The 22,283-nt window shown below is 36.1% G+C and overlaps 2 protein-coding genes across 3 annotated transcripts in view; one reads left to right on the top strand and one right to left on the bottom strand.

Moving 5' to 3' along the window:
- Nucleotides 1–22,283, top strand: part of lrrc29 (leucine rich repeat containing 29) — a 102,250-nt gene that overhangs the window by 60,886 nt on the left and 19,081 nt on the right. The window lies entirely within an intron of this gene.
- Nucleotides 1–22,283, bottom strand: part of elmo3 (engulfment and cell motility 3) — a 161,218-nt gene that overhangs the window by 27,332 nt on the left and 111,603 nt on the right. For both annotated transcript variants that reach the window (XR_005634896.1, XM_039763223.1), the window contains exons 9-15: nucleotides 18,724–18,802; nucleotides 18,504–18,554; nucleotides 16,073–16,195; nucleotides 6,398–6,520; nucleotides 4,460–4,564; nucleotides 3,462–3,570; nucleotides 2,803–2,939 (exon numbers count right to left, since the gene is read on the bottom strand). Coding sequence is in view for 1 of the 2 variants with exons in the window: in XM_039763223.1 (XP_039619157.1) it covers nucleotides 2,803–2,939; nucleotides 3,462–3,570; nucleotides 4,460–4,564; nucleotides 6,398–6,520; nucleotides 16,073–16,195; nucleotides 18,504–18,554; nucleotides 18,724–18,802 (727 nt within the window). In the remaining variant the exon portion in view is untranslated. The remainder of the gene's footprint in view (nucleotides 1–2,802; nucleotides 2,940–3,461; nucleotides 3,571–4,459; nucleotides 4,565–6,397; nucleotides 6,521–16,072; nucleotides 16,196–18,503; nucleotides 18,555–18,723; nucleotides 18,803–22,283) is intronic.

Here is a 22,283-nt window from a genome sequence, read left to right on the forward strand (position 1 = left end):
GGTGACCTGCTCTGTCTTGCATATCTCAGTAGATACAAGACACAACAGGCAAATATCAGAGTAAAATATATTTTTAGTAAACAGTAGGAACCGCCAACATATCTGCTCTCCATGGTTTAAAGCAACAGAATCATGCTACACCTAATACCCTTGGAAATTATTTTCTGCAAATGCAATGTTTATTTGCCATCGACCCCAACTGGGGTTTTCTTCTGTAACATACTATCTAAGTGCTCCTTCTTTACTACTCATGTTTACCAGTTGAAAAACATGGTTTCTACTGTATTTATGTAATAATGTTTAATTTATCAGGCCTTCTTCTCTTGTTTAAGCATTTAATATTTATGGGTGATATACTGTTTAAATCAACACCTCATAATATATAACAAGATATAACTGAAGGAAAAAAACTTTTCTAAGTAATTTCTTTTGGGAACATTCTATTCTTTTAGACTGCTTTTGGTTGGAACTCAATACAGCTTAATTAATCAACAAATCAAAAACACACGCACACAAATTTGTTTCTTTGATAATGAATGTATAGTTGGCAGGTTTACACAGGTTGACAGTGTCAAAACAAGGACAAACAAACTTTCAAAGAAATACTTAAATTGGAAAATCAAGAGTGAAAAACAAAACATGACAGCAGAATTTACAGCTTGGAAATGCTGAATTTAAACAAGGTGATGTTGAATATATATACCAAATATACAAAATATATATTATAATAATAATATATAAAAATGGATAGCATGCACAAACTAACTCTGCCAAATAGAACTGATGTCTAAATGTGACTTAGACAGAGAGAGATGTTTAGATTTTAGGCTAATTTGCAACAGAAAAGGTGCCTATCTGATTATAACACAGACAGTATGTGAACATTATTGCAGATGGCCTCAGTATATCGAATCTCATTTTATTTATAAATACTTTTATGCTCCTAAATTATGAGTATATTCAGATTTGCTTTGTTCATATTTTTCACATAAATTTTAAATCATACTTTTTTTTTGGATTGGCATCTATTCACATATTAAATATAAGTTTTAAATTTAAATCTAACTTTCAGGCCTGGGATAAAAATTAAAGTGCAAACATTGCAGGTTGTTGTTAAAGACTGAGGAACATTTATATATCTTATACATGATGATCCTGAGGTGTGAATGAACTCTTAAGATAGATCTGACAGGAAGGGATAAGCATGTCCGGTCCAAAAAGCACTTCTCAACTCTAATACAGGCAACATCGATCTTTGATAAATATGATATGTGCTTCCACAATATTTTTCAATGCTATAAGTATTTATAAAATGGTATGGCTTTTTAAGAGATCTACCTACAGGATCACTTTAAATTTCTAATGGGCACTGCTTCTGCACTCATTCAAACAAACAAAAAATACTAAGAATGTTAAGAATTTAGCACATTCTGACAGCAAATAAAAAACATGCATATACAACAGCCTGTTTTAAAATGCAGAAAAGTTCAAACACTCGAGCCAAACTTAATTTCCTTTTGTTAAAAAAAAAAACAAAGAGAAAATAATAAATAACTAGCAGCTTTTGTTCCTTACCACTTGAAATGGCCTTTATAACAATTGTTAGTTTTTAGCAAATTAATTTAAAATGAGAAGAAGAGCGACCTTACTACTGAAGAAACTTTATCCAAAACAGTCACTTACAGTACACTTCCAGGCTTGCCAGAATGAAAATGGCAAGGCTTGTTTTTCTGTGTGTACGTTTTGCTGATTAAATAAAATACTCTGAAACATAATCACTCCCCTCCCCTCTACTGCTTTCAAAGGGCTATTTTCTACAGTATTGTTTGTGTCTGGGATTAGGGTTTGTGTATAGGACAAAGCACAGATCTGTCATATGCTGGCAATCTAGGGACAGATGTGGACAAAAGATCACAAGTTAAGCATCTAAACCAAAAGTGCAGTCTCTGAAAAGACATTATAAACTTTCAATTTATAAAGATAACATTACTGGATTAAACAAAATAAGCAATAGTGACTAATGTGCTATATTTACTTTCCAGGTAAAAGGAACACTTGCAATTCTCCAAGCTTCTGAATAGTACACAAAAATAAAATCAGATGATCCTAGTATGTTCTTGTATTGACTTGTCAGGAATTTGTTTACATAAACTGCAATGAAAATGATGGACTAGAAATAACTTTTCCCAGACTGACAAGAATGACCAGTTTTGTTCTTACCATGAATAGACTTATAATGTATACCAAAAGAATGCAACAATCTGAAAGTTGTGGTACTATTGTATCCACCTGAAAACAATGCTCCCTTTAAAACTTACAAACTGTAATTTTGTCAGATCTCTGATAACTTTACAATAATGGAATTTATTCCTGACACAGTTCAGTGACCACTGATGAGTCTAATCCTATCAAATCCCCTTATAGTCTGGTTTTGATTGGTCTCTGGTTAATACATTTCTAATGTTCATGAATACTGTCAGCAACAGGTAGTATTAGAGACTCTAATGTTCAAACTTCTTTATGAAAACATTGTATGTTTGGCAAGATGACATAAACTGATTTACAAATAAAATATTTAAAAAACGCAGTGCTGATTTCAGGGGTCTTTGGAGATAATAGAACTTGTCTGCTTACAAGCAAGCTACAAAGCATACAGAATTAGAAGGGTAAACCACAAATAAGGAAAAAAATATATATGATCAAGAGAAAGAGTAAGAATAGCGGGTTAGAGAGAGGCTAGGGATAAGCACACCAATTCCTAAAGACTACAGTTTAGATTTTACAGCACAATTTGTGTTTCACCTTGTCAAAATCCTCTTGTGTGGCTCGCATCTCTTTCCATGTCTTGTTGAGCAGCTGTATACAAATACAGAATAATTCCTCCAGAAGGTGATCCTGAGCAAAGAAGACTGGATAATAGTCCTGTCCAGTCTCAGAAGCTGTGGGAAAATCAAGTACAATTTAATAAGAGGAACAGAAGCTTTTTTGTAGTTGTAACTCAATGCTGTAGATGGCAGCAGATATTTAAAAATGTTACAATAACTACAAAAAGTACAACAGAAAACAGGCAAGATAAGACTGTTAAGTAAGACTTTGAAATAGATTCTATCACAAAGCAAAAAATACTGAGTCAATAGTTGACTAACTATATTTACCTTTAAAATTTTACATAAACCTTGGATAAGGCCTCTTAAAATGTTATTCAATATACAGATTACAGCACACTTTAAAAGGTGAAAGTACTTTTCAGTTTGTTAACCGATAGACATTTACTTACTGGTTCACTTATGGTCATTTTACAAGTGACATCAAACATTAAGTTTGAAAGCCATTTAACAGGTTGTGAAACTAGCCGGGTCATTCGGAAGCAGCATCTTCCATTAAGGCTCCGTCTCAACTCTGTGCACTAATCTAAGTCTAAAACCTTTCCCAACCTGTTTTTATCCTCGGTCTATACTCACTAGGCTCCCCAATCCGTAGAATTTCACACAGCATCTGTGTGAGCTGGATACTACTCCTGGCAAAAGGACACTCATGCTTGTCTTCCCGACTGCTGTTCTCTAAAACAAACTGAAAAGACAAAAATGACTTGGCTATCACTGGCATACCCTAGAGTCATACAAATGAAAAAGGCAAAAAACAAAAAAAAAAAAAGAAGTTAGAGAGTAACTAGTAGAGAGACTTCTCGAAAAAGTCACAAAAAGATTGGCATAGTAGTATGAACAAAGTACATCCTGCAATTTACTGAAAAACTCTGAAGCAGTGAAGTGCCAATAGATGCTTTTTAAATATTGCTAATGTAATTTTAAATGTAGCTGAATTAGAAAAAACAAGATTGCTGCTAAATTACATTATTTTTATTAATCCAGAATAGGCACGTTTCATCTTTTCACAATGCTTCCATTTAGCGAGAGAGACACAGGCGCACACACACGCGAGCGAGAGAGACACACGCGCACACACACACCAGAGAGGGCTGGCCACATAATACACTGTAATCATGTTTTACAACAAAACAACAGAAAAATTTAACTGAAAAAATGAACTTAGCAACTAAAAATACACTACGCTCACGCTCGCAACTTGCAGTTCTTGTTGCCGACTGATACTTTTTTTTTTTTTTTTTTTTTTGTGGTGGGACGTCAGATAATATAGAATATTGGATAAGCAAAGGTTGGATAAGCGAGACTCTACTGTATACTTTAAGGAATTTGGAGGATACAGTGCAATAAGGATTGAGAAGATACTCCATGCCACAATAAATAAGGGTGCTATATATAACTGCTCTACTTGCTAATGATATCCTTTAAAACAATACTTCAGATGTCATAAACGCACTCCACTTTCAGTAATGAATACTGATTTACACTTGCCACAAAGTCTTTATTTCAACATAGATCACTTTCTGTTTCAAGCCCACAATAACACAATGAGATTAAAAACTCAGCAAATTCTTTACCCGGCTGTAGGCATCAGGATAGCGTGAAGAGAAGTAAGCCATGGTGTTTAGAGCTAAAAGTCCGGGTGGAGTGCGATTCAGATCTTGACCAGGGTTAGTGTTGTTCTGAATAGAAAAAAAAGAAAACAGTCTTACAGTTTGTACAAACATTCATACAAGAGGTCGTTATGCAAAAAATAATCCTTACAGCAGCAAGTGCATTCCTGATTAGTAATTTTATAAGTTCTAATCATACGGTTTTTAATAGAAGGAATATAAAAAAGACAAGCTGAAACAATCAGATTTCACTTACCAATTTCAAAAATTGTCAATTAGAAGTGTTAAGTTGACAATTCAAACTGAGAATTTTTATCTTCTAAACAAATTTGTTACTGTTAAACTGAAGAATTTGTGCAATGAGAGAGGTCCACTTTTGGCTTGTACACTGTGCATCCATGTATATATGACATTCTTTACCACATACAGAGTTACATACCAAAAGCACAAAAAAATAAATAAATGGAAAAATACTTTAATTTGTGAATTAAATTTAGCATTAGTCTCAGGCTGAAAAAGGTGCAGCTCAAACAATACAGGCATTGGAGCTAGATTTTGTTATTAAGTAATAAATATAACTAACCGGCTTGTCTAACTTATACTGCTCTAGCACAGTCATTTTACTATGGACACCTGCTAATGTGATATACACAGGCAGACCTTATCTGCACACATTAGCAATAAAAACTGTATGTGTTAAGTGTTTACGAGCTTAATCCATAACATTAAGAATTACTACATATTAAATGGTTGCCACTTTACCATATTTCAGTTTTTGAATATTGCTCTCAAGCATTTTGCGCACCATGAGTTAAGACAGCAGTGATGGTTTTGCTGCTTGGCTATGTATCTAACTGGCATATTTATTGCATCAAGAAGGAAAAGCATAGTGTTTTTCCAATGAACAGCTGTAGATAAAAAGTTGCCATGTTCCTTAATCTGTCATCAAAACAAAGACAGTACCAATGTAAAATGGCACTATGCCATGTCCTCACGTTTGCTTGTTTATGTTTTGTTACTTTTAGTTTTTATAAAACATGTACTTCTGAGCAGCCTCTTCAACAATAGCTATCCTTGCTTAAGGTCATGTAATAATTGTGTGCTGGTCCAGTAAGGAGAACTTCTATGAATTATCCAGTTTGATTCCAGATGTCATCAAGTAACAGGCAAGTAACGGTTCATTTTCAGCCGCAGATATTCATTTAACCAGTCCAATGCTTTTATTTTATTCTTCAAATCATTTTTATCTATCCCATGAGACCTTATCACAAACAAAGATCCCACAAACATCATAGCCAATACCATGTTTGCTCAGAAAAACCAAAGGTATTTGTAATTGGGTGAGGGGAATTGTAGTTCCTTCTCACTAATATGGAAATGAGAAGAAATCAAGGGATAAAAAAGTTACTGTGGTGGAATGTAACCTTTATAGGAGTGGATTAAATAATAACACTCAGATACCGCAATCATAAATTATTAGAAAATGCCAACGTCCACTCTTTACCTCTAACAGATCGTGTCAACAATTTCTCAAGACCTATGCATAAGTAGTGAAGCTTCATTCACAATGCATAGTGCTTTTTCTGCATTTTTTCAGAGACTGAAACCAGTCTAATTCTAAATTACTTTTTCTAGTACTCATTCAGCTACAGTATTTTAACTGGATGCACCTAAAGCTTCCTTGTTAAATAATTAGACTGTAAGGGATCAACCTGTTTGTATACAGGAAGTATAATATTTTTTTCCTGAGATGTTTTACACTATAAATAATAAGTTGGAGCAGTTTGCTATCAAATCAAAACCAGTTCTGAGCTAAAATATTCAACTAATGATAGTACTTAAATCCAACTTTTTCTTTTCTAATTTCAGCATTAACAGGGAAAAAATACCATAGCTACTCACCGAGAACCCAAGCTTCTTGAACTCTTTAGCACAGAGGGAACGTCGTCTCTCATTAGACAAATTGGCTTCTCCATCTGACTCAAAGGCAACTTGCCTCAATGCATGGAGAATGTCCCGTTGCTCCTGAGGAAAGTAAACCAAAAATAGGAAAAGATTAACAGTTCCGTTTAGTGCATAACCATACAGTAACTAACTCATAAACCTGGTAGTTCCCAAATATTGGGGTTCAGAACAACCTGGTTTAATCTACTTGACTACACTTAGAAAATAGTAAACTTCACTGAAGCAAATTTCTCTGCTAGTCAAAACATTGCATATGCAAGATATTTAAATAGATATTTCAGTCCAGTATAATCTACCGGTCTTCTTGCTCTTATCCAGTTCTTAATACTTAGAATATTGCAAGAGTGAATATGCATCTTTTTCAGACAGATGCAAAAGTGCTTGATTATCTACTTAACACAAACAACAAGGAAGGAAGAAGGGCAGATAGCATTATTATGTTACAGTAAATTTAGCATAGTTTTTCAGTCACTGTAGTACGGTGATTTCTGGCAATTGTAAAATCAAGAAGTACTAGTATGGAGGGAAATCCAGCATCTGCAGTAAGGAGGGCATCACTCAAAATGCAAACACAAACGGAGTCAATGAGGTAGTGAAAGTATACTTTGGTTGAAAGAACGGGCGGACAGACAATAAATAAAGCAGAAATGGTAGGGAGCGGGATTTAAGATCAAAGGCTATGGACTTCAAGGAGTAGAAGGTTCCTACTAGCCCTGTGTATATTTTTAAACACATTTCAGCACAATGTTGTGGTAAGAAAGTTAAATTTAGCCTGGATGAAAATGGAGAAGAACAGAATATTCTGGAGCTGATTTTGTTTGTTTGGTTTTTTTTTTTTTTATCAAATTCCAAAATCTTGTGAAGGAATCATGCCAGAATAAAGCAAAATATTAACGATATACTGTATTAAGCTCCAACACACTTGAGAAATGATACAGACTGATAATTCAGAAAGCACATAGCACATCTAGATTGAAACAAGGTTTCAGAGACAATAGAAATCTACACAGGACAGATGGTCATGAAATGAGTAGTGGTGGGAGTTACTAAAATTAAAGAGTCTGGGAGAATGTTGGAAAAGTGGGGTGGGGGGGCAATAATCTTTCATTAAAAGAAAAAGGCAAGTTTTTATTACAGTTGGGCAGATGAGGTATACATGCTCATGGAATCATGCAGTATTTTTGTGATAGTTTTGAAGAAGTCTCATGCTCCTGTAGACAAACACATAACCTTCAGCCCTAAAAGGTGAATGCCTGTAATCTTTTGATGTTTGAAGACTAGATTTCTCTTTCATATGAGAAACCACATTGTCATCATTGTCAGTTGAATCTCAAAATTTGGCAGTACGCCAGGAACATGAGAACATTTTTAGAAACAGGCCCATTTGGAATATGGCATCCAGGTTACTTATGTGCATCTAAGCAGAATTGTAAAGATAGACAGCACAACACACTATTGATGGGATGGAGGCTAAAAGTGGAGAGAAGAATATGGGAAGTGTAAGAGTAATCGCTTGAGGTTGTAAACAAATGCAGTGCAAGTGAGAGGGAAAGGTATCAGAGAAAGATTAAGCAACATGATAACATCAGATTGCACCAGCATGCAAGAATTTTAACATATTGGCCCATTTTTAAACACAAAAAAACTCAGTAAGTTTTTATTTAATAGACACCTTTATTTTTAAGAAGTGAGTATAATCTTTGACTGAGTTTATTTTCCTTAAAATTCCAGAATTTGTTTAATGGATTATTTGCTATAGTCTTTCTTTAACATATCAGCAGAAACAGAACATAACCTAATCAAGTGAAAATACCATACAGTGGATTCAGAATTTATTCAGACCCATTCACTTCCTGCACATTTTATTGTGTTGTAGTTTAAATTTTTAATAAAAAATCTGCCATTTTGCAGATCAATCTACACTCAATAAACCCATAATGACAAATGGAAAACATGTTTTCAGAAAGGTTTGCAAATGTATTAAAATCAAAAACTGAAATCTCTTATTCATACAAGAATTCAGACCCATATTTTAGTACTTTGTAGAAACTTCTTTGGAAGCAATTATAGCTTTGACGCTTCTTGGTAAGTCTTTACAAGCTTTACACACCTGGACTTCGGCAGTTTATCCCACTCTTCCATACGTAAATTGCCATCTTCAAGTCTCCTCACCCATGTTCTATGGTGTTTAAAGTGTTGGCTTAAGCTGGGCCAGTCAAGGACAATCAGAATTAGGCAGGTGATTATCAGTTCCTGGTCTTTGTCAAACATAGTGCCATGAGTTTTGACCAAAGTAATCAATTTTTGTCTCATCAGATTAGAGAATCTCTTTCTTCATTCTCTAATTGTCCTTTAAAATGTCACATGCTTTTTACTACAGAGATTCCTCATCTAGCCGCTCTACCATAAATGCATTGATTGATGGAATGCTGCTAAGATGGTCAACTATCTGGCAGGATGTAGGGTGACCACTGGGTTCTTGGTCATCTTCTTGACCAAGACCCTTCTTGTCCAGTTACTCAATTTGGTCAGATGGCCAACTCTAGGAAGAGTTCTAGTGGTTGCAAACTTTCTCCATATCATAATTATTGAGGCTGCTTTGCTCCTGGAATATAATCAAATCTTTAGGAACGATTTTATACCCTTGACTTAACTTATGCCTCCCCACAAGTTGACTGAGAGTTCCATGGACTTCATGGCTAGGTTTTTGTCCCAACATGCAGTGTGCGAATTGTGGGACCACATTTACACAAGTGTGTGTCTTCTTAAACTATGGCCAATCAATTCAGTTTTCCACAGGTGGACTCCAATTAAGTTAAATTTATCCATTTAAAATTAAATATACAACACAAAGAAAGAGAAAATGCAGTAAATTAGCATGTTTCAAAATCAGCACCTAAGTTCCCCATCCAACAAAAAGAGTGAAAAGTTCTATAGGTAAGATTTAACAGCAAATAAGATAAAATGATCATCTGTGTTAGAACTAGCTTTGGACCAAAAAAGGGCAGGCTTAAACTGTCATTATATGACCTAATTTGTTTCATTTTACATTATGTCCATTGAGCTTAAAATACTGAAATTTGGAAAAACAATCTTGTTTTATTTTTAGTAGTGTGCACCCTTACTATAACTCAGTGAAGAAATAACATCAAATTTATATATATATATATATATATATATATATATATATATATATATATATATATATACACACATACATACATACATATATATATATATATATATATATATATATATATACATACTAGCAAAATGCCCGCGCTTTGCAGCGGCGAAGTACTACCTTAAAATTTTTAATAAGAAGAAAATTAAACCTTTTTAAACTGAGGGAAAATATACCAATAATTATTTGTTAAGGATCTCTTTGTATGCCACGTTGTCAGTTTGGCCCTGCAGTTGTAATATGACCAAGCTGTGCGCTGAGCTTACTCCTGAGCATGCAACGTACAGTTGGCCATGTGAACAGTAATCTTGTTTCAAATCTCACAGCTTGGATTGCTGCTGTCATAATCGGTTTGAGTTTCATGGTTTGTTTCAATTACGACAGTATTTGTAGGACTTGTGTTGAAGAGACATTCGGCATCTGTCAAGCGTTGTAAGTATACAGCCAGTTTCATTGATAACTTCACATCCAGCTTTTGAGAGTTTAAACATTTCTAAACATCAATGTGTCCACTACTGAAATCGTCACCTGTGAATCTAAGATGTTTAAGAGGCATTGCCGGTTGTCCAAACGTGTAAAATATTTGGCCATCTCGGTACACTTGAAAGCGACAACCGAACAATTCAGCGGCAGCCATCAACTCACATGCAGATGCATAGGTGAAGGGTTTAAGCATTTCACTCTTCTAGTGCTCCTGTGTAGTATAATTATCTCCTGTACCGTCATCAGTCCACACCTTGAACCTGTCCTAGTCATTCAATACATAAGACACAATGTTCCTCCGGATATCAAGAGTGAGCCTGACATAGCCGTGCAATATGTAACAAAGAGAATGGAAAAGATAGGTGCCATCTCCGGGCATGGAAACCACTCGGTAAGTAACAGCTCTTTGATCGATGGTGATCACCTCGATAGACATGTTAATGGGGGTACGGTTGGAATGATAAAGGAAATGGGTACCTGAACAATGTAAAGTAAGTCTAAAATACCTACACAATAACTATAATCGTAATAAATGAACAATAAAACAGCGGAGAAGCCGTGGATTAAATAAAAAGGCTGTAGTTATCAGCAGGGAGACGTGAATACCGTGGTGAAGCAAGGAAGGGAATGTAGAGACTGGAGCGACAGACGGCCTTATATAGGCAGGCAGCCAGCCAACAACGTGGGAGGCGTTGGGATGGGGGAGCCAACGCCGCCTCACACAGTGACCGAGCTGCAGGCTATGGACGTATATATGTATGTAAGTAGGATTCAGTTAGCGTTGGGAACCCGCGTACCAAATTTCTTGAAGATGGGCCCATAAGTAACAAAGACCGTTGAAAAGTTCAATATGGCGGCCGACAGTGGCATCATACCACCAAATAAGTACCAAATTTCAGCCTTCTACCTACACAGGAAGTTGGAAAATTAGTGACGTTGGAAAGTTCAATATGGCGGCTGACAGTGGCGTCATACCATTGAAATAAGTACATACATCGGTTTCGGTTAGCGCAGGGAAGCCGCCTACCAAATTTCGTGAAGATTGGGCCATGAATAAGAAAGTTCAACATGGCGAACGTTGTCAACCGTTATGACCGTTACGCATAGAATTTCGAAATGAAACCTGCTTAACTTTTGTAAGTAAGCTGTAAGGAATGACCCTGCCAAATTTCAGCCTTCTACCTACACGGGAAGTTGGAGAATTAGTGATGTTTGAAAATTCAATATGGCGGCCGACAGTGACGTCATACCACCGAAATAAGTATGTACATCGGTTTTGGCTAGCGCAGGGAAGCCACCTACCAAATTTCATGGAGATGGGGCCATAAATAAGAAAGTTCAACATGGCGGACGTTGTCGACCGTTATGATCGTTACATGTAGAATTTCGAAATGAAACCTGCTTAACTTTTGTAAGTGAGCTGTAAGGAATAAGCCTGCCAAATTTCAGCCTTCTACCTACACGGGAAGTTGGAGAATTAGTGATGAGTCAGTCAGTGAGTGAGTTAGGGCTTTGCCTTTTATTAGTGTACTAGCAAAATACCCGCGCTTCGCAGCGGAGAAGTAGTGTGTTAAAGAAGTTATGAAAATGAAAAGCAAACATTTTAAAAATAACGTAAGATGATTGTTAATGTAATTGTTTTGTCATTGATATTGAGTGTTGTTGTCATATCTATCTATTTATATATATATATATATATATATATATATATATATATATATATATATATATATATATATATATATCTGTATATATATATCTGTATATATATATATATATATATATATATATATATATATATAGCAAAATACCTCGATTGGCAGCGAGAAGTAAAAAGAAAAGGAAACATTTTAATAATAACGTAACATGATTGACAATGTAATTGTTTTGTCATTGTCATGAGTGTTGCTGGCATATATATATAATATATATATATATATATATATATATATATATATATACATACATATATATACACAGTATATATATACACAGTTATATATATATACATATACACACATACTGTATATATACATACTGTATATACACATATACATATCTACATATATACTGTATATACACATTTATATATACAAATCTACATATATATATCCACATATATATATATATTAGGGGTGGGACTCGATTAAAAAATTAATCCAATTAATTAGAGGCTGTGTAAGAATTAATCTTGATTAATCGTATGTAATCGCACACGTAAATTTGCCCCAAATCGCAAATGTTTTTTTTTAATTTAAAAGTGTTTTAGTGGGCTTACAGAATCAAATAATAGACATGTACATGAATATTGTAAACTGAAGCTGTTTTAATTTCTGAAAAAAAGCCTTTAAACTGCATTTGAATTCAAAACAGAAACAAAAATATCATCCCTGGTTAAAATTGGGCAGACTTAAAAATAAAGTGGTAGTTTAAGTACTTTAAGTAGATTTTCAGAATAGTATTGTCTTTAAATAATAATAACCAAAATTTCAACATAAAGTGCAGTTTTTCTTCTTAAAAAATAAGTCAGAAACATAAAAGGTAATTTGACCAACTTAATCTTTAAACTCTGAGTAACCTTAGCCAAAATTATTTTGTACATTAGGCTAAAACAGTGTGATCATTGAACATTTTGTAATTAGATGTAATTAGAATTACTAACGGTCACGGAAGTCCAATGATCCCCAGTAAGAGCCACAAAGTCTGCTTTCTGTAATGCATCTAATTTTGCTTGCTTTTCAGTGTGCACAAAACCATGCTTTTATCAAGGCTTCGCTGGAAGTCGAAATGATCAGTCGTAGGAACGCGCTTTATTCCGACTCTAACATTTTTGTAGCTGTGATGTGTGCATCAGTGTAATGGATGTACCAGGAAATGATGCATTGACAAAAGTTCCCGCTTGCTTGGAATTGAAAGTGTGATTAAATGCGTTATTTTTAACGCGTTATGGAGTACATGCATCGAAGCTTCTCAGCTGTGCTTGTGCTAATAAAGGGAAACATTTTAAAAATAACGTAACATGATTCTGCGTTAACCGAATATTTTTCATACGTCCCAAACCAAGGAGATGCGAAGGTAAAATGAATCAGTAGCGCGTACATACTCAGTGCATCCCTCTCGAATCGAACCTCGAATGTCGGCATTAGAGGCTTAAGACTCTACAATTGAGCCACAGCATGTGGCTTGTCTATGCGAGTATGTACTGTAGATAGGGGTATATATATACATTTAAATATATACCCGCGTATCGCAGTGGAGAAGTAGAAGTTATGAAAAAGAAAAGGGAACATTTTAAAAATAACGTAACATGATTGTCAATATACAGTAATTGTTTTGTGAGTGTTATTGAATGTTGCTGTCATCAAGGATTTGATTATCATTATTTCTTTCAATCAGGGTCGTATTTGTACGATGTGTTGTGTTCAAGTTACATTCCGTGTTTGTCAATCGTTGTAAAGATGACAGGTTTCATTCATCGATTCGTTTCTTACTGCATCAATAAACAGCTCGTCTTCTTCTTTATCTGAGACCTGACACACTGCATGCACGGGTTTTTTACACTGTCTTCCTTTAGCGGGACATTGACTTTTTCCACCGTGTGCTTTGTTTCCACAGTAGCTGCATTTATGAATATGCTTATCAGACGCTTCATATTTTTTGCTGCCTTTTCAACTGTGTAATTCGGTTTTTGTTCAGCGCTCTTTGGAACTGTTGCTTTTTATCTGTGCACTGCGTCAGTTCACGTGAGCCACTCGGTGTACTTGCATCGAAGGTTCCCAGCTGTGCTGGTGCCATCTCGTGCTATGTCCATAGCTTTATTTAATGTTACCTTAGTCCTGGCACTTAAAACTTTCTCTCGCAGTTTCGCTGAGTTTGTGTCAAACACCACCCTGACCATCTCATCTTCCTCTCCATAAGCACAGTCCTTCACCCGTGAATATTTACCCGTGGCAGTTTGCTATTGGATTGCCGCTGACGGACAGCCTTCTATGGGCAGGCACTAAATTACAAACGCCAGCGGCAGCCTGTCTATGAACTTAATTTAAAGTGTAGGTTTACATCGTGCTTTGTTTCCGAAGTAGCAGAACTCGCTTCTTATTGTTTCGCTGCCTTCTCAATTATATAATGCATGTTTTCACACACACAGTGGAACCTCTAGATACGATCACCTCTGTATACGAGAAATTCAAGATAAGAGGAAAGTATGAGCGTTCCACCCACACGGGAAAAATTTGATGATCTAAATACGAGCATTGGCTCGCGTAACGAACCACGAGCCAGGCTGTGGTTATGTGTGACGTGTTTCCTGATCCACCTCGAGTCGGGGATTCATCCAGACTCGCGCTGCCAGCCCGTCAGCTCACTAAGCCTTGTTCTCCCATAGCGTGAGGATCTACGCGTTTGTGCGCTTGTGATTTCATGGTTTCGCTGTAGCAGTTCGCTGTATAAGCATATCCAAAAATATCACGCACATGCAGATGGAGAATAGGAGACGATTTCCCTCAAGAGGAGAGAGAGAGAGAGAGAGGCGAGTGAGCGAGATAAGGAGAGAGAGAGAGAGAGACGCGCGCGAGCGAGAGAGATAAGGACAGAGAGAGAGAGAGAGAGAGACGCGTGCGCGAGAGATAAGGAGAGAGGCACGAGCGAGCGAGAGAGATAAGGAGAGAGATGCACAGGAGAGAGAAGAACCATCAGCTCAGTTATGCTCACATGACGCTCAGCAGACAAAGTGTATCCATACTACTTGTATTGCAAGACATCTCTCGTTTTATCAAGTCAAAATTAATTAAAATATCTAGCTCGTCTTGCAAAACACTCGTAAACCAAGTTACTTGCAAACCGAGGTTCCACTTGTATATATTATTTATCAGTGTTATTTGTTAGGAAAATTGATTTTTATGTTGATATTTTTGGGGGTGCGGAACGGATTAACTGGATTTCCATTATTTTCAATGGGGAAGTTTGTTCTGGATACGAGAAATTCGCTATACAAGCTCAGTGCTGGAACGAATTAAACTCGTATCTCGAGGTTCCACTGTATATAGTGCATCCAGAAAGTATTCACAACGCATCACTTTTTCCACATTTTGTTATGTTACAGCCTTATTCCAAAATTGATTAAATTCATTTTTTTCCTCGGAATTCTACACACAACACCCCATAATGGCAATGTGAAAAAAGTTTACTTGAAGTTTTTGCAAATTTATTAATTTTGAAATCACATGTACATAAGTATTCACATGGACAACTACTGAATGTAGGATTCAAACCCTGATGCTAGTTTTTTAAAGCAGAAACGTACTTCATTACAGACCCAAAGGGAGCCCAAGTTTATTTTTCATCATCCATCCACAAGGCAGGAACCATATTTAAATGAGATGCCAGTGATTCTCATGGCATAAAAATGTGAATCTCAAGACTCCTAAAAAGAGGCATCAACATCACTTGTTGAGAGACTCTAGACACAGAACATCCTCATGTCACTGGATGATTTGTCCGGTGACTATTCATGTTTAGAGCAACACATTCCCTAAGACATAAAGAGCAGATGGAGGAGAGTCCAGATTTACAGATGTTCATCTCAAATACATACAGTCCCAAGATCTCTAGTTCAGTGATTGCACTCCTGAACTACCAAAGATTACACAAACTTGACAAGTATCACCCTTTCTTTGAGCAACAGTCACAATGAATGCATACAGATAAACTTACTCATACAATTCAAAGTCAGAGGTGTCAATCAAAAAAATAAGAACATTTGATGAGTTCAGGATGAAATTGGAATAAATGAAAAAACCCACTGGGGAAATAGAAAATGATTGTGATAGAATTCAAAGCCTAGGAATGTGACACTGTGAGGTATCAGTGCTAACCACTGCACAAGTGTGATGAACAGCAGAGATTTTAAAGGCTGATTTTAAAATGTTTTGAGTAAGGTTATATACCTGGTTATAAGAATCAAAAGGAGTTTTCATTTTTGGCTCCAAGAGATTTAGAGTTACAGATTGCAGAACATACAAGTAATGGGTCATCTCATCTCCAATTGCACCAGAGCTGTGAATAATATTCTGTTAGGAGAAAAAAATATATATATTGCTACTCACCATTTAAAAAAAAAAAAAAACTTTCTGGTAATTGGTTAACAATGTTGCACACTAAATGAAGGTAATAACTGAAAAAAGACCAATAGAAATTTGAAAAAGAAAAAACGATTAATTTTGTTATTATTAAAAACTGGACTTTAATTAAATTAGCCAAATTTAAAGACATAAGTTTTTATTTCGTTCTTTTAAAATATTTAATCCTTTTTAGTCATTCTGGTGTGTGTATATATACAGTGGGGCAAAAAAGTATTTAGCCACCAATTGTGCAAGTTCTCCCACTTAAAAAGATGAGAGAGGCCTGTAATTTTCATCATAGGTATAACCTCAACTATGAGAGACAAAATGAGAAAAAAAAATCCAGAAAATCACATTGTCAAATTATGGTGGAAAATAAGTATTTGGTCAATAACAAAAGTTCATTTCAATACTTTGTTATATACCCTTTGTTGGCAATGACAGAGGTCAAACATTTTCTGTAAGTCTTCACAAGGTTTTCACACACTGTTGCTGGTATTTTGGCCCATTCCTCCATGCAGATCTCTTCTAGAGCAGTGATGTTTTGGGGCTGTCGCTGGGCAACACAGACTTTCAACTCCCTCCAAAAATTTTCTATGGGGTTGAGATCTGGAGACTCCACTCCAGGACCTTGAAATGCTTCTTACGATGCCACTCCTTCGTTACCCGGGCGGTGTGTTTGAGATCATTGTCATGCAGAAAGACCCAGCCACGTTTCATCTTCAATGCCCTTGCTGATGGAAGGAGGTTTTCACTCAAAATCTGATGATACATGGCCCCATTCATTCTTTCCTTTACACAGATCGGTCGTCCTGGTCCCTTTGCAGAAAAACTGCCCCAAAGCATGACGTTTCCACCCCCATGCTTTATATTAGTTATGGTGTTCTTTGGATGCAACTCAGCATTCTTTCTCCTCCAAACACGACGAGTAGAGTTTTTACCAAAAAGTTCTATTTTGGTTTCATCTGACCATATGACATTCTCCCAGTCCTCTTCTGGATCAACCAACAGTTGATTTCTTCACACCAAACTGCTTACCTATTGCAGATTCAGTCTTCCCAGCCTGGTGCAGATCTACAATTTTGTTTCTGGTGTCCTTTTGACAGCTCTTTGGTCTTGGCCATAGTGGAGTTTGGAGTGTGACTGTTTGAAGTTGTGGACAGGTGTCTTTTATATTGATAATGAGTTCAAACAGGTGCCATTAATACAGGTAACGAGTGGAGGACAGAGGAGCCTCTTACAGAAGAAGTTACAGGTCTGTGAGAGCCAGAAATCTTGCTTGTTTGTAGGTGACCAAATACTTATTTTCCACCATAATTTGCAAATAAATTCTTTAAAAATCAGATAATGTGATTTTCTGGATTTTTTTCCCCATTTTGTCTCTCATATTTGAGGTATACCTATGATCATCTTTTTAAGTGGAGAACTTGCACAATTGGTGGCTGACTAAATACTTTTTTGCCCCACTGTATGTGTATATATATATATATATATATATATATATATATATATATATATATATATATATATATATATATATATATATAACATAACCATAGTTTATGTGTGTATATATATATATATATATATATATATATATATATATATATATATACATTATAACATATCTATCTGTTTATGAATTTATTTATTTAAAAAGCTTTCATAAAAAGCCAAATTTCCACCTGGGGACAAATAAAGTTTGTCCTATTTGTCTCTCTCTCTCTTTCATATTTGCAGACAAAATATTTCAGTATCAATCCAAGAAGATATTGCTTTGCAAAATATGGTAATTAGTTATTAAGGGTAAGAAATGTCAGTTTTGTAGAAAATTATAAAGTACAGAATATTATCCCCTACTAAGCTGTTGCTTTTCATCTTCTTCATAGAAGAATGCAATAAGGGAGCAAGTTGAAGAACCACTGCATACAACTGCATCCCAATTGGGCAAAAACTCAAAGTAACATGTAATCACTCCATATTAAATATTCTTCCATGGAATAACCAGACTAATTAAGGATCACTTTGCCATGCCTTCAAAAAGCTAAAATAAATACATAGTTAATAATATCAGTGATTAAAGTCTAATGAGTTGTTTCAGTAAGATGCAAAAGTTTTGTAAATATAATTAAATAAAAACCATAAAGCTTGTGTGAACAGAACTCTTTACAATTACATGTAATTTGGAATCAGTTTATTAATTTCAGCACATGCACAAATACACTGGAAGAAACGTACCACAAATAATTGAACTTACCTTGTAAATATACTGCCGCATATTTTTCTTCCCCAAAAATTCAATCATTTCCTTTAAGTGTGGAAAAAAATGCAAGCAGAAACACAAAGGAGATACAAGAACATTACTTACATGGTCAGCATAAATACGACTATTACTTCATGACATAGTATTCCTGAAGATAGAAGTTTTAAATATTTTGAATAAGATATATATAGAATAAACTGAAAAGATAATATACCCGTTTCTCCAAGTCACTTGCTGTCTGAAGAAGAGCTATCAGCAAAGCCATGGCTTTTGTTTGAATTTGCTGGTTCAGTCTAAAAAAATATTGGGAAGACACTTAACAAATAAGGATTAGTGTACTTACAAAATAATAAGTAAATTAATCAAAGGATGACTTTTTTATCTATACAGCTTTATTAATGTAATGTATGGTAACTGTGGAAACTACACTGAGATGAAAAGATGGCAAAACACTATGAACCCTGCCCCAGTCTGTGGCACTGGAATAATTCTGAACAATTTTGCAAGAATGCTTCAGTTACTTATTTTTTCCTGCAGGACTGTACCAAATCAGAGAAATCATTTGCTCTGGATGCAGCTGGGCATGTTGTTGTGACATAAAGCCAAACATTACAAGTAGTACAGTATTTTGGAAGTCTCTGTCCAAGAATGCTACAGATAATGCTTCTAACATTAAGATGTGTTGCCTCTACAGACAAAGCCTCAGGTCTGGTCAATAAGACAGAAGTAATGCCAGCAACTGTCCTGTTATCCCATTCAGTCAGAGAACTCACAAAAAAATGTAATCTAGTACATTTTTTAGAGGAAATGAAAGAGAGATAAATTCAGGAGTGTTAACTTTTTGCATATCACACTCACATTATACATAACATGTAGTTACCCCAGGACATGAAGCTAGTTCAACAATTTTTTCTTTTATTGAAGTTATCAAAAGCATCTAACAATTAACTGTGTGACATAATTATGCTCACATCTACTCACAAGTCCATACAGCATATGCACAATGTGACATGTGAAAGGAACTGAATGCAATCTAAAGGACGTGTAAAGAAGGGGAGAATATGCAACACCAAAATGACCTTAATCCTGGTCCCTTTAGCTTTGAAGATGCATACATAAAACTTAAGAACTGATTGGTAGGCACTGTTAACTGACCACAATATTAGCTATATTTTGGAGCAATCAATGTTCTGACACTAATGGGGAGCACGCCAAGGTACTTTTCACATTTCACTTACCTACACAGCTAATCCTTGTCTTGAATTAGTTACTTCATTAGCTCCTCTACTAATCTCACAGTTAAGGCTCACCAGCATCACAAGCTGTGATCCAATTTATTCTTTTTTAAAGGTGGTATGTGATTAGTCATATGGCTTAGAAACAATGGTTGCTCTAAAAGGTCTAAAGCAGGGGTGCCCAATATGTCGATCACGATCGGCCGGTAGATCGGAAAGGTAGTGCAGGTAGATCATGTTGCATTCAAAAAAAATTTTTTTTAGATGTTAGTTTATCAGCTTTCCTCCCTATGGCATTTGCCACTTGATTGACATTCAGAGCAAACAGTCTGAGATCTCTTCTAACACATGAGTCATCACGCATGCACGATCAAACACGTGAGCTACTGCAAAATTCCAGTGATGTAAGTGACCTAGTTAGCCTTCCAATTTATATCTACTAAAGAAAGGATTAAAAAAAAAAAAAAAATTGGGCTGGACATGCGGAATGGGAAGATGACTTTTTTCTCACAATGTCATAATCAAAGTACATTTGTCTGATCTGTAAATCGATCATTGCTATTCCAAAAAAAGGAAAATGTGTAAAGGCGCTTTTGAACTATTCATAAAAACTACAACAATAACTTCCCACAGAAAAGCGAGCTGAGAAAGAGAAAGGTGTGGGAACTAAAATCGCAGTTAATCGGACAGTAGTCATTTTTCATTCAGCTGAATTCAAAAGCAAAGGCATACACCCAAGTATCGTTCCAGGTGAGTCACTTCATCATTAAGCATAAAAAGTCCTTCCAAGATGGACAGATGATAAAAGAGACCTTAGTTGAGGCAGATGGCTAGAGGGAAATTCCTGCAGCGATTTCGAGACCTCTGGCTGGAGATAAAGGAGTTTCTCCTTGTGATTAAACATGCAAAATACAAGCAACTTGCAACTTAATTATGATCAGAGGCTTCAAGACTTGCCATTTTTTTACCAATCTGACCAATATTTTGAATGAGCTTAATTTACAGCTACAAGGAAAAGACAAAACCATGGTCAATATGATTAGCTTGGTTAATTCTTTCAAATGAAAAATGCAACATCTGTCCTCAATACTGCAGTGCCATGATTTGGGGAACATCCAAAACCACGCATCAGAGCTGGAGACGAAACGGAAGGAGTGCGCACAACTTGACAGTGTGCACTACACACAGCAGACTGAAAATTTTCTGTCAGACTTTGACAGACAGTTTCTAGACTTTGCTTTACTTCAGCCAATCATTACATTTATGTGCTATCCTTTTAGGGAAGATGCTGAGGTTGATTCACTCACATTAAAAATTGCAACACTGTTTCACCTAAACTCGTCTACAGTGTAGAATGAGATTTTGACACTACAGGCAAACAAGGTTGCCCAAACTTTTGCATCCCACTGTATGTGTATAATATATATATATATACACACTCACCTAAAGGAATATTAGGAACACCTGTTCAATTTCTCATTCATGTAATTATCTAATCAACCAATCACATGGCAGTTGCTTCAATGCATTTAGGGGTGTGGTCCTGGTCAAGACAATCTCCTGAACTCCAAACTGAATGTCAGAATGGGAAAGAAAGGTGATTTAAGCAATTTTGAGCGTGGCATGGTTGTTGGTGCCAGACGGGCCGGTCTGAGTATTTCACAATCTGCTCAGTTACTGGGATTTTCACGCACAACCATTTCTAGGGTTTACAAAGAATGGTGTGAAAAGGGAAAAACATCCAGTATGCGGCAGGCCTGTGGGCGAAAATGCCTTGTTGATACTAGAGGTCAGAGGAGAATGGGCCGACTAATTCAAGCTGATAGAAGAGCGACTGAATATAACCACTCATTACAACCGAGGTATGCAGCAAAGCATTTGTGAAGCCACAACACGCACAACCTTGAGGCGGATGGGCTACAACAGCAGAAGACCCCACCGGGTACCACTCATCTCCACTACAAATAGGAAAAAGAGGCTACAATTTGCACGAGCTCACCAAAATTGGACAGTTGAAGACTGGAAAAATGTTGCCTGGTCTGATGAGTCTCGATTTCTGTTGAGACATTCAAATGGTAGAGTCAGAATTTGGCGTAAACAGAATGAGAACATGGATCCATCATGCCTTGTTACCACTGTGCAGGCTGGTGGTGGTGTCGTAATGGTGTGGGGGATGTTTTCTTGGCACACTTTAGGCCCCTTATTGCCAATTGGGCATCGTTTAAATGCCACGGGCTACCTGATCATTGTTTCTGACCATGTCCATCCCTTCATGACCACCATGTACCCATCCTCTGATGGCTACTTCCAGCAGGATAATGCACCATGTCACAAAGCTCGAATCATTTCAAATTGGTTTCTTGAACATGACAATGAGTTCACTGCACTAAAATGGCCCCCACAGTCACCAGATCTCAACCCAATAGAGCATCTTTGGGATGTGGTGGAACGGGAGCTTCGTGCCCTGGATGTGCATCCCACAAATCTCCATCAACTGCAAGATGCTATCCTATCAATATGGGCCAACATTTCTAAAGAA

Source organism: Polypterus senegalus, chromosome 9 (genome assembly GCF_016835505.1).
Source record: "Polypterus senegalus isolate Bchr_013 chromosome 9, ASM1683550v1, whole genome shotgun sequence".
NCBI lineage: Eukaryota > Metazoa > Chordata > Cladistia > Polypteriformes > Polypteridae > Polypterus > Polypterus senegalus.